Source organism: Ailuropoda melanoleuca, chromosome 2, assembly GCF_002007445.2.
Source record: "Ailuropoda melanoleuca isolate Jingjing chromosome 2, ASM200744v2, whole genome shotgun sequence".
NCBI classification, from domain to species: Eukaryota; Metazoa; Chordata; class Mammalia; order Carnivora; family Ursidae; genus Ailuropoda; species Ailuropoda melanoleuca.
This window is the reverse complement of record NC_048219.1, coordinates 83,872,484-83,884,498: the sequence shown is the minus strand read 5'-3', so window position 1 is coordinate 83,884,498 and position 12,015 is coordinate 83,872,484. Positions and strand designations below refer to the sequence as shown.

Genomic DNA, 12,015 nt, shown 5'->3' with positions numbered 1-12,015 from the left:
TAAGAGCGCTTTCTATCTCTAGAATTTAAAGAGGAGGAGCTGAAAGTCTTATATCCACCAAAAAATTAACAAAGATATTCCAATGTATAAAATTATTATTAGCCTGTAATTTTATAGCCTAGAATTTAGGGTGAAGACATAAATAATCTTATTTAATAATTAGCTACTTTAAGACTTAAGATCTTACTGCTCAAGGGATTTATAGTAAATTTACATATTTTGTAGTTATGCTTTGTATATATTAGACTGAGCTTCTTGAGGAGTAGAAATCTTTTCATCTTTGCATTTCCAGGGCTTCCATATGTCAAGAATGCTTTACATATGATACTTGCTTAAGAAATATGTATTTTGAAAAGGCATGAAGAAGTTCCATTTTGTTTCCTCAATAGCTCTGTGTTTTAGGTGTCCATTTTATAAATAAAGAGGCTCAGAAATTTATCATGTTCTCAAGGTTATGCAGACTCCTTACTCCCAAGTCTAGTAACTTGTCTGTTATACTAGACAATTCAGTTATGCTTGAGGTTACAACTAGTTCAGTAGGAAACTACTATGTTATCACCACTCTGCATGTATTCTGAATGGTGCCTTGCCAAAGCGAAGTTCCTGCCTTTGTATAATTCTTCCTGGCAGAGCTCTTGTCAGGTCTCAAAATTCTCTGATTCCTTAGTCCTTGCCCCATCATCACTTACATTGAGCTAAGTCTTTTTTTATGTCTCTGTTTCTTATTAAAGTAATCATATAGGTCAGAATTTAAAGAGGCAGCAACATTTTATAGAAAAGTCCCTGAAAAAGGAGTCCAGAAGACTGGTTTTTGATCTCAGTTCTACCAGTCTTACCAGCTCTGTGGCCCCAGCTAAATCACTTGATAAATCACTCAATTTACTCTAGAGGTGTCAACTTTGAGCAGTAATTGTAGTAAGAGCAGGTGAAAAACAACAGTGGCCATATTCAATGAAGCAATTTCTAAGAATTGAATTAGCATAAATGAAATGGAAAATGTAAAGATAGACACATCAACTTATATTTTATAAGGCCTGTTTGACTTATTGCACCTTAAATATAATAGCAAAACTGTAGCATCTCATTAAAAAAAAATACATGTAAACAGTTACGGCCTTTACTCACATTCTGAGCGTTTGGGAAATCAATGGCTTGTATACTTTTGCACCATATATGGGCCAAGAACAAGTCTAATAAATGTGACTCTAAATCCTTAGTACCAAAGTCTTTCCTACTTATTAAACTATTACCAAAATTTATTTCATTTGAAACCTAAGTAATATCCTCTTGACAGATGTATCAAGACTGTCTTTTTTTTCTTGGTTCACGTACAGTTCAGTTCTCCATTAGAAGCCTAAAGAGACCTCTGCATTGAAATAAATTTATCAGGTTATCTATTAACTCAGCAAAATTCTGAGTGATTGTGTGGAAAGCCCTGTGCTATATAGAAGAGAATACAGTGGTGAGAAAAAAAACGACACTGTTTGTTCTTATTGTGTTTCCATGTTGGGAATTTTAAAGCCCCACATCTCATTCTCCCCAGTGAAAGGATTTTCACTAAAAGTTTGGTATATGACATCCTGGTTGGTTGCAAAGAATAGTGCACAGATGAAACTCTGAAAGAAAGCGTTTGAATTGGCAGTTGGTACTAAAATCTTATAGCCACGACTTCACTCTTTCTTTTCTCCTTTTTGCAGAATTAATTTTCTTAATGAATTCTGAGGGAGTTCAGTTTGGTTACTATCTGGTATTGTATTTTGTCTTCCAGTGGGAATCCTACAATTATGTGCTGGGAAACCACTATATTTGAACATTAATTAAAACTTGGTGTCAGGGCACCTGGATGGCTCAGTCCCTTAAGCAAATGACTCTTGGTTTCAGCTCAGGGTCGTGGGATCGGGCCGCACTTCGGGCTCTGCACTCAGTGCAGAGTCTTCTTGTCCCTTTTTGTTCCTCCCCCTGCTCGCACATGCACACACACACTCTCTCTCTCTCAATAAAATCTTAAAAAAAAAAAAAGAAAGAAAGAAAAAACCTTGTTGTCAAAATAAAATCCCTTTCTGAAAATTCAGTTTTAGAAAATCGTTAAAGCAGAATAGAGAGAGATGAAAAATAAATTTGTCACCTAACAGAGGGAGAATTCTAAATAATTTAGTCATTCAACAAATGGGTCTGTGCTGTTAGATTCTCGAGATACAGTAGTAAACAAGGTAGGCAATATGTAAATAACCAGACCCATAAAATGTTACTTCAGCTACTAATTATTTTTGAACAGTTGTTTGCCATATCTTAAGATGTGCTAGGTTCTGGTAATATTAATCGTAAGATATTAATGTAAGATATACTTGGGCTTCAGAAAGCTCACAGCCTAGCTGTAAAATGCAATGAGAAGTTCACAAATGGAGGGCTCTTCAGGTTATAGGAAGAACACAAGGAAGGGTGAAGTTCTGTACAAACCAGATGGCCTTGGACTGGGTCTTGAAAAATGAGCAGGAGTTCACTAATAGAAGGTCATGGTGAATGAATGATATTCTAGTCAAAGGTAACCATGCAGGCAGAGGCAGGGTAGCATGAAAGTTAAGTGGAATGTTCTGAGTACAGCAAAGAAGCCAGTTTGCTGAAAGTAAGGTCTGTGGGAGGAAAAATGGGAAATAGGACTAAAGGGCAAGGTTGGAGGGATGGACAGTTGAGGTCCAAGTGTGGCAAACCATGCTGCGGACTTAGATCCTAACCTCCAAGCAGTGCAGAGCCTCAGAATTATTTAGTAAGGAAGGTGACAAGGGAAGGAACTTAGGCAACAGGGAATATATAGACCTGGAAAAGAGAGAAACAAGAAAACAATTAAAAGCTTATTGCTGAAGGCTTCATGAGCATTAAGATCCTGAGAGCAACTGAAAGAGAGACGGAATGGATGTTAGAAATAGCAGTAGAGGGGCGCCTGGGTGGCACAGCAGTTAAGCGTCTGCCTTGGGCTCAGGGCGTGATCCCGGCGTTATGGGATCGAGCCCCACATCAGGCTTCTCCACTATAAGCCTGCTTCTTCCTCTCCCACTCCCCCTGCTTGTGTTTCCTCTCTCGCTGGCTATCTCTATCTCTGTCGAATAAATAAATAAAATCTTAAAAAAAAAAGAAAAAGAAATAGCAGTAGAATTTAAAGGACATGATAACCCATTGAAAATTCAGGATGGAGGAAGAGGTGAAAAAAGTGTTAAAAAATTCAGGATTTGAGCTTGGATGAGTGATTGGATGTTGCTATGTGATAAAGAACATAGGGAGAGGAACAGATTTTGGGGGGAAAGATGGAGGTCAGTTTTGGACCTCCAGAGTTTGAGGTCTCTGGGTTATCTGTGCAGATATGCCCAGTAGGCAGTAGGAAATTCAGCTCTTTTATTTAGAAAACAGAATATAAATATTTGAGAATGTCAGTATTTACATTGGTGCTAAGCCAGCAAATTGGTGAGCTAAAGAGAATATACATTTTTATATATATGCATATATATATTTATATATATATCAAGAAAATAAATGTGGAAGGCAGAACCACGGGGGACAGTATTTTTAAAATGTAGGGCATGGGCACATAAAACTAAAGCTAGAGAAATCTCTAGTGAGGTAAGCACTGAAAAAAGGCCATTAGGTTTCACTGATAGGATATTGACAGGGAAGAATCAGGATAACATAGAAATTAAAAAAATAATTCACCTTTTGTCGATGGGATTTTGACAGGGATGCAATGCTGGGTAGGTCATTGAATACTGTAACTAAATGGATGGTCAGAGAGAGAGGCCCCAGGGAATAAAAATATACTGGATAAGGAAGAATTGTCTGGAATCAGCATCTTCTATGGCCAAGCACTGTTCTAGAAGCTGACAATAAAGCAGTAAATAAAATAAAGCTCTTGCTGTTGAGGTACTTTGGTTCTAGCAGATGGGGCAGGGAGGGCAAAGAAGATATAAAATTATCAAGATGGGGCGCCTGGGTGGCGCAGTCGTTAAGCGTCTGCCTTTGGCTCAGGGCGTGATCCTGGCGTTCCGGGGTCGAGCCCCACATCAGGCTCCACCGTTGGGAGCCTGCTTCTTCCTCTCCCACTCCCCCTGCTTGTGTTGTCTCTCTCACTGGCGGTCTCTCTGTCAAATAAATAAATAAATCTTAAAAAAAAAAAAAAGAAAAAAAAAACCAGAAACTCCACAAAATGTCTACAATATTTGCTCTGGAGGAAAGCAAATCAGAGAAGGATTTTTTAATACAGTACTCTGGGCAGGCTTCACTGATGAGGTGTCATTGAGCAGAGAACTGACTGAAACGAGGAGTGATCCATTATAAAAATAAAACGTTGAAGAGTTTGAATTTTCTTCATACAGGTCATTTCTTATTTATTGAATAATTTTTTCTATTCCTTTCCTTAGGCACTGTAAGGAGATTTCTAGAAATTCACGGGGAGACCATTGAAAAAGTAGTATTTGCTGTCTCTGAACTAGAAGAGGTATTTTGCTAATTACGTTGCATTGTTTAAATCTTATTTTTATTTGTTTGCCTTTGTCTCATCATTATTTATTTACTGAATTGCCAGCAGATATCTGTGTATGTATTTGGCATTGGGGCATACCATCCTTTGTTGAAAAGAACACATATTAGAGACTACAAACAAGTCAAGAAGGAGCATTTTGATCATGTTTTTACTGCTAAACTGTTTTCACTTAGTGAAATCTTACTAAGGTGGAGTTGTTCTGCCTTGCTCCCTGTATTAGCTCTTAAAACATCTCGAGGCATCACCTTATAATCCAAGTACTGGGTTCCTGGGCAGTGTAACTGGAAAATTGCTGTGCTGGAAAAGCTTTAGGTCTACCTTACCTAGAAACATGACAGCCTAGCCTAGTGACTAGCATTGGTTAAGTTGTGAGGTTTATGTTTTGTTTTGTTGTGTGTAGTTAGGTTTAGTATGTTTCAATTTAATTTAGAGCCATTTTAGAAAACTAGTTCTTTTTTTTTAACCCTTTTTAAATTTTATTTAGTTTTAGTATGCTCTATCCAGTTCAGCTTGTATTATTTTGCAGTTTTGTGTCCTTGGGCAAGTTATTTAACATCTCTGTGCTTTGATAAAAAAGGAGTATTAGTAGTACTTATATCACGGGAGTTTAGTGATGAATGAGTTAACACATGTGAAATATCTATTCATGGTATTAATAGCTGTATACATGATATATAAGTACCTTTGAAATTGCTAAAATGAGGCACATACGCTTGTTTGCTATCTCTTCTTGTTTCACCTGATTTACCTATTCATTCAGTGGTCTTTTATTGAGTGTCTATAGCATCCAGGTTTATTACACNTAAGGAGGGCACGTATTGCACAGTGCACTGGGTGTTATACTCAAGTAATGAATCATGGAACTTTACATCAAAAACTAGGAATGTACTGTATGGTGACTAACTTGAAAAAAGAAAAAAGAAGTAGTAAGGTTTTTATTCTTGATGGAAGCTGTCTTCACAGTGTAGGAACAGCACTAAGCTCGTGTGCTTCATTACTTCATTATTTTTCACAGAATGTCTTGCTTTTCTGACACAGGCTACTTACCAAAAGCTGCTACCTCTGTACTTCCCAAGGTCACTGAAGGAGGAATATCGATCATTGCCATACCTACCTGCAGATATTGGAAATGCAGAAGGGGAGCCTGTGGTACCTGAACGACAGATTAGAATAAGTGAAAAACCTGGTGCCCCAGAGGGTGAGTTCTGCTTTTCTTAATTTCCCTCTTTTATCAGGGTCTGATAAAATACCACCAGTAAGGAGAAAGTTCAGTCTACCTTCGGGGAGCTCTCTGTGGGTGTGACATTAAGTTCAAGATCAACTTAGATGTTTTTAGAGTCTTACTCTTGTTAATGTTTAGTCTTTTAAGTTAAAATATATGTATTTACACACACACACAAAACATCAAATCTGTTAGGCAGTAGAGATCCAGAAGTGGATATAACAACATTTGCACCCTCGTGAAGTCTANCTTTTAAGTTAAAATATATGTATTTACACACACACACAAAACATCAAATCTGTTAGGCAGTAGAGATCCAGAGGTGGATATAACAACATTTGCACCCTCGTGAAGTCTATGGTTGTAAGCAGGACCCTGTTGAGACAGTAATCAAGTACATAATCATCTAAAATTTTCAGCAGTTTAACAATACCAACCAGAAACCAGACCTAACATTAAATATTAAAACAAGAATACCATTACCACTTGTTTTGTTTCTTTAGGTTATATTCTTATGTAGATTGAAGCAATGGTAGAGCATGGTAGGATGGGAGCCGTTCTGAATCTGTTCTATATGACAGCTTATATTGATCTTCATGGGCACATGGTTAAGGTCATTACTCCCTTGTGTGGAGACTTGCCTCACAAGCTTCAGTGCCAGAACTCGATCTGAAAATTCAGCAGCTTATGAATCTATGAGATTCCTANTGTGTGGAGACTTGCCTCACAAGCTTCAGTGCCAGAACCCGATCTGAAAATTCAGCAGCTTATGAATCTATGAGAGTCCTGCTGTGAACACTTTTAAATGAGCATCAAATTAAAATCTGTAGAAGGCTGTTCATTTGCTTTTTATTACCAGTACACAGCCTTAAATCAAATGGAGGGAATTGTAAATGGTGTATCATCAGGAAATGTCTGAACCAAGCTTTGCTGGAGGGCTACCCATGTACTTCACGGTATGCCCAGAGTGTTTTGGAAATCCTCATGATCATGACCACCACTGTAGAATACAGTGTTTCCTAAATGCATAAATGCATTTTGTATGACANGAACACTTTTAAATGAGCATCAAATTAAAATCTGTAGAAGGCTGTTCATTTGCTTTTTATTACCAGTACACAACCTTAAATCAAATGGAGGGAATTGTAAGTGGTGTATCATCAGGAAATGTCTGAACCAAGCTTTGCTGGAGGGCTACCCGTGTACTTCGCGGTATGCCCAGAGTGTTTTGGAAATCCTCATGATCATGACCACCACTGTAGAATACAGTGTTTCCTAAATGCATAAATGCATTTTGTATGACAAGGTGTAACAATTGCAAACCCAATTGGAGATCATAATGCTGGGCAGCAGATTAGGCTAACTAATTAGCCAAGGAGTTCCTTGTGTCTACCATTTTCAAAGATTGCTTAATTACCTCATAGATGTAAGCCCTAGTATTCATAAATATTTTCAATTAGAATGTTCAGTCTGCTAAAATAGATGTAAAATCATCTGTACTTGACTTGTTCATGGGTACTTTTTCATAAAAGCAGACTCTTCTCAGCCGTTGGCCTATCACAGTTTGAGGAGCAGGGAAGTAGATGTGAGGAAGTCCCCGGTGGATGGCCCACCTGACTGGGTTTCAGGTAGTGGCATTGCCTTGGGAAGCTCCCCATGGTCCAAGGCATTTTTTTTTTCTCCCTTTAAATAAAAGAAAAAAAAGCCTTTTAACAAAGCTAGTAAGGCAGTGGGGAACACACTAAAAGATGACCCATTCCCAAAGTACTGACTTCTAACCAAACATAAAATGATCATCTGGATAAATTAGAAAGTTGATTTATTAATTTGTAGTGAAACTAGAACTCTTATGGGTCAGATGATTACGTAGGCATGACCAGTGTAGAAAGCCAGGTTGCTAAATTCGAATAAAAACATATCTTAGTGAATGTGGATCCTACCCTGCAGTCCTGGTCCAGCCATTTGCCATTGAGAGTTATCTGACAAAAAGACTCGCAATTCTTGTGTCAATTTATCATGTGCTCCCTCCTTATGTAATTCTGGATAAATGACCCCAAACATTTGTTCTTCATATTTCTCTTTTGTTAGGTGCAGTGCTGTAGCCCTTCTTTAAACCTACCTACAGTGTAATTAATTCTGTCTTTTGACTTATCATTACATTCTGCTCTTTCCTTCCTAAGGTTACACCCAGGTCACCTTGATTTGATTTCATGTATTCCTAAAACTTCTGTCACACGGGGACAGGTGGTTTCTTGTATTATATCAGTTCTTCAAATGCCTAAATCTGATTTCAGTTTGATTCTCAAAAAAATACCCTCAACCTCAGTTTTTTGATTACGTCACAGTCATCCCTAGCATTTACTGTAGCATTTACTGTCAGGTTTTGCTATAAGCTCTCTGTTGATAGTATTTTTGTTACAGACAACCAAGAAGAGGAGGCTGAAGGCTTGGGAGTTGACCTCTCTTTTATCGGCTCTCATGCTTTTGCTCGAATGGAAGGGGATATTGACAAGCAAAGAAGACTGATCCTTCAGGGACAGTTATCAGAGGCAGCCCTGCAGAAGCAGCATCAAAGAAAGTAAGGCAAATCCCTTTGGACTGATAGACCTAGAAGGATATGAGAAGTAAGCAAGGAGCCTACATCTGCTAAATGATCTACATATAATGTATTCTCATCTATTCTTCATGACAATCCAGTGAGGAAGATACCATCCCCATTTTGTAGATGCAGAAATTCATAATTAATTTTATCGGTGGTTACAGTTAATATGTGGTGAAGCCAGTATTCAGATGCACACCTGATTTCAGAGCTCCTAATCTTCCTGCTGTAATTTTAGTGCCTCTGGGTGAAGTTAGGTTCTAAAAGTAGAAACGGGGAAAGGGAAAATCAGAGTTACAAAGTTTTTACTTTACTATATTTGTAATTAAAGCATAATCTTCAGTTTTTTTAAATTTAAAAGCACTTTATTTCTCAGATTTATCCCAAGGACCTTATAAAGCCATTCCATTTCTTTCAGGTGTTTTCTTTTTTTCTTTTTTAATTTAAATACAATTAATTAACATATAGTATATTATTAGTTTCAGAAGTAGAGGTCAGCGATTCATCAGTTTTATATAATACTCAGTCCTCATTACATCCTGTGCCCTCCTTAACGTCCATCACACTGTTACCCATCCCCCCCTTCTGCCCTCCAGCAACTCTCACTTTGTTTCCTATGATTAAGAGTCTCTTATGGTTTGTCTCCCTCTCTGATTTTGTCTTATTTTTCCCTCTCTTCCCCTGTACTCCTCTGTTGTTTCTTAAATTCCACATTTGAGTGAAATCATAATTATGATAATTGTCTTTTTCTGATTCACTTATTTTGCTTAGCATTATACCTAGTTCCATCCACATCGTTGCAAATGGCAAGTTTTTTTTTTTTTTTTTAAGATTTTATTTATTTGACAGAGAGCACAAGCAGGGAGAACAGGAAAGGGAGAAGCAGGCTCCCCACTGAGCAGGGAGCCCAATGTGGGGCTTGATCCCAGGACCCTGGGATCATGACCTGAGGTAAAGGCAGATGCTTAACTGCCTGAGCCACCCAGGTGCCCCAAGATTTTTTTTTTTTTTTTGGATAACTGAGTAATATTCCATTGTATAAATATACAACATTTTCTTTATCCATTCATCTGTCAATGGACATCTGGGTTCTTTCCATAGTCTGGCTATTGTAAACATTGCTGCTATAAACATTGGGGTGCAGGTGCCCCTTTGGATCACTACATTTGTATCTTTGGGGTAAATACCTAGTAGTGCAATTGCTGGGTCATAGGGTAGCTCTATTTTCAACTTTTTGAGGTAGCTACTGTTTTCCAGAGTGGCTGCACCAGCTTGCATTCCCACCAAGAGTGTAAGAGGGTTCCCCTTTCTCCGCATCCTCACCAACATCTGTTGTTTCCTGACTTGTTCATTTTAGCCATTCTGACTAGTCTGAGGTGGTGTCTCATTGTGGTTTTTGATTTATATTTCTCTGATGCCGAATGATGTTGAGCATTTTTTCATGTGTCTGTTGGCCATTTGAATGTCGTCTTTGGTGAAATGTCTGTTCGTGTCTTCTGCCCATATCTTGATTGGATTATTTGTTCTTTGGGTGTTGAATTTAATAAGTTCTTTATAGATGTTGAATACTAGCCCTTTATCTGATAAGACATTTGCAGATATCTTCTCCCATTTTTTAGGTTGTCTTTTGGTTTTGTGGACTGTTTCCTCTGCTATGCAAAAGCTTTTTATCTTGATGAAGTCCCAATAATTAATTTTTGCTTTTTCCCTTGCCCTTGGAGATGTGTCTAGCAAGAAGTCACTGCAGCCGGGGTCAGGGAGTTTGCTGCCTGTGTTCTCCTCTAGGATTTTGGTGGATTCCTGTCTCACATTTCATCCATTTGAGCATGTTTTTGTGTATGATGTAAGACAGTGGTCCAGTTTCATTCTTCTGCATGTGGCTCTCTCCAATTTTCCCAACACCGTTTGTTGAAGAGACTTTTTCCATTGGATATTCTTTCCTGTTTTGTCAAAGTTTAGTTGACCATAGAGGGTCCGTTTCTGGGTTCTCTGTTTTCTATTCTATTCCATTGATCTATGTGTCTGTTTTTGTGCCGGTACCATACTGTCTTGATGATTACAGCTTTGTAATAGAGCTTCAAGTCTGGCATTGTGATGCTACCAGCTTTGGTTTTCTTTTTCAACATTCCTGTATTTGGGGTCTTTCTGGTTTCATACAAATTTTAGGATTATTTGTTCCAGCTCTATGAAAAGTGTTGAAGGTATTTTGATAAGGATTGCATTGAATGTATAGATTGCTCTGGGTAGCACAGACATTTTAATAGTATTTGTTCTACCGATCCATGAGCATAGAATGTTTTTCCATTTCTTTGTGTCTTCCTCAATTTCTTTCATGAATGTTCTGTAGTTTTCAGAGTACAGATCCTTTGCCTCTTTGGTTATAGGTTTATTCCTAGGTATCTTACGGTGTTTCCTAAAGCAATTTTGAATAAGTCCTTTTTAAAGAATAAAGGAAAGCAGCTTATGTATTTCTGAGTAAGTTTTTCCAAGGATTAACAGTTCTTGGAAAGCTAGCTGCTTTTCAAAAACTTTTAAAGGAAAGAAAAATGATAAACTCTCAACAGTTCATATCAGCTTTACCATACAGGGTTGATTGATAGTTAGCATCTCATAGGGTTGTTGTGATGTGAGCACTTGGTATTTAGCAAGCTCTTAAAATTGGTCACTGCTATTCTCCTCAGTACTGAGCAAATCATGGTCTATTTTACCTTTTAGCTTTGGTGCTTGCCATCCCTTTCAACTGGATTACCCTCATCCTTTAATTCCTGCCCATTCTCTAGGTTTCAGCTTCAAAGTAATTGCCTCTGGAAATTTATCTCCCTGGAGATAAGCCAGAATAGGTGGAAGAAAAGTCTGGAATAGATGCCTCCTCCTGTACTTTTTTTCATGCCCTGTACTTAACCAAAGCATAGCATAGCATTTATCACAGTATATTGCAGTGATGTGTGGTTGTTTTAAGTCTCCATCCATAAACTGACTGTGCACTGGATGACCTCTGGAGTTCCTTACAGAATTAGAATGTTGTGTCTGGGTGAGTTTCTGGTCTTCATTTTATTCTGATTTTATTTTTAGAAATGAAAGCAAATTTGCCACTAGGGGACAGCAATGAATAGCTTTTCCAAAGGCAGTCACAATCAAATGATAGTTTCAGTGGTTTCTAAACTTGGCATGTGTAAGAATCATCTGGCAAACATTTTTCTTAAATACATGAGGGGGCTCTCCCTCACATGACTGGGACTTTGGCGTCTGTATATATTTTGAAACTTTTTCACATTGTGATTCATGCAGTGCTAGGTCTGGGTACCTTTTTTTAGTCGAAGGCAGTGGTTCTCAAATGATTTGGTCTCAGATTCCCTTTGCATTCTTAAAAATTGTTGAGAACTCCAGAGAGCTTTTGTTTACATGATTTGTACCTACCAATATTAATCATATGAGAAATTATTTATTAATTTATTTAAAAAGAACCCATCATGTTTTTTTTGAGAAACAACTCTTCTAAAAAATGTGTGAGAAGATACGGCACTGTTTTACATTTTTTTTTTTTTTTAATTTTATTTTATTATATTGTGTTAATCACCATACAGTACATCCCCAGATTCCGATGTAAAGTTTGATGCTTCATTAGTTGCGTATAACACCCAGTGCACCATGCAATACGTGCCCTCC

At 37.7% G+C, this 12,015-nt stretch overlaps 1 protein-coding gene across 4 annotated transcripts in view; it reads left to right on the top strand.

The window, feature by feature from the left end:
• Positions 1-12,015, top strand: part of GDAP2 (ganglioside induced differentiation associated protein 2) — a 73,619-nt gene that overhangs the window by 22,492 nt on the left and 39,112 nt on the right. For all 4 annotated transcript variants that reach the window (XM_034654179.1, XM_034654182.1, XM_034654178.1 and 1 more), the window contains 3 exons: positions 4,407-4,483; positions 5,567-5,726; positions 8,172-8,328. In XM_034654179.1, coding sequence (XP_034510070.1) covers positions 4,407-4,483; positions 5,567-5,726; positions 8,172-8,328 — 394 coding nt within the window. The remainder of the gene's footprint in view (positions 1-4,406; positions 4,484-5,566; positions 5,727-8,171; positions 8,329-12,015) is intronic.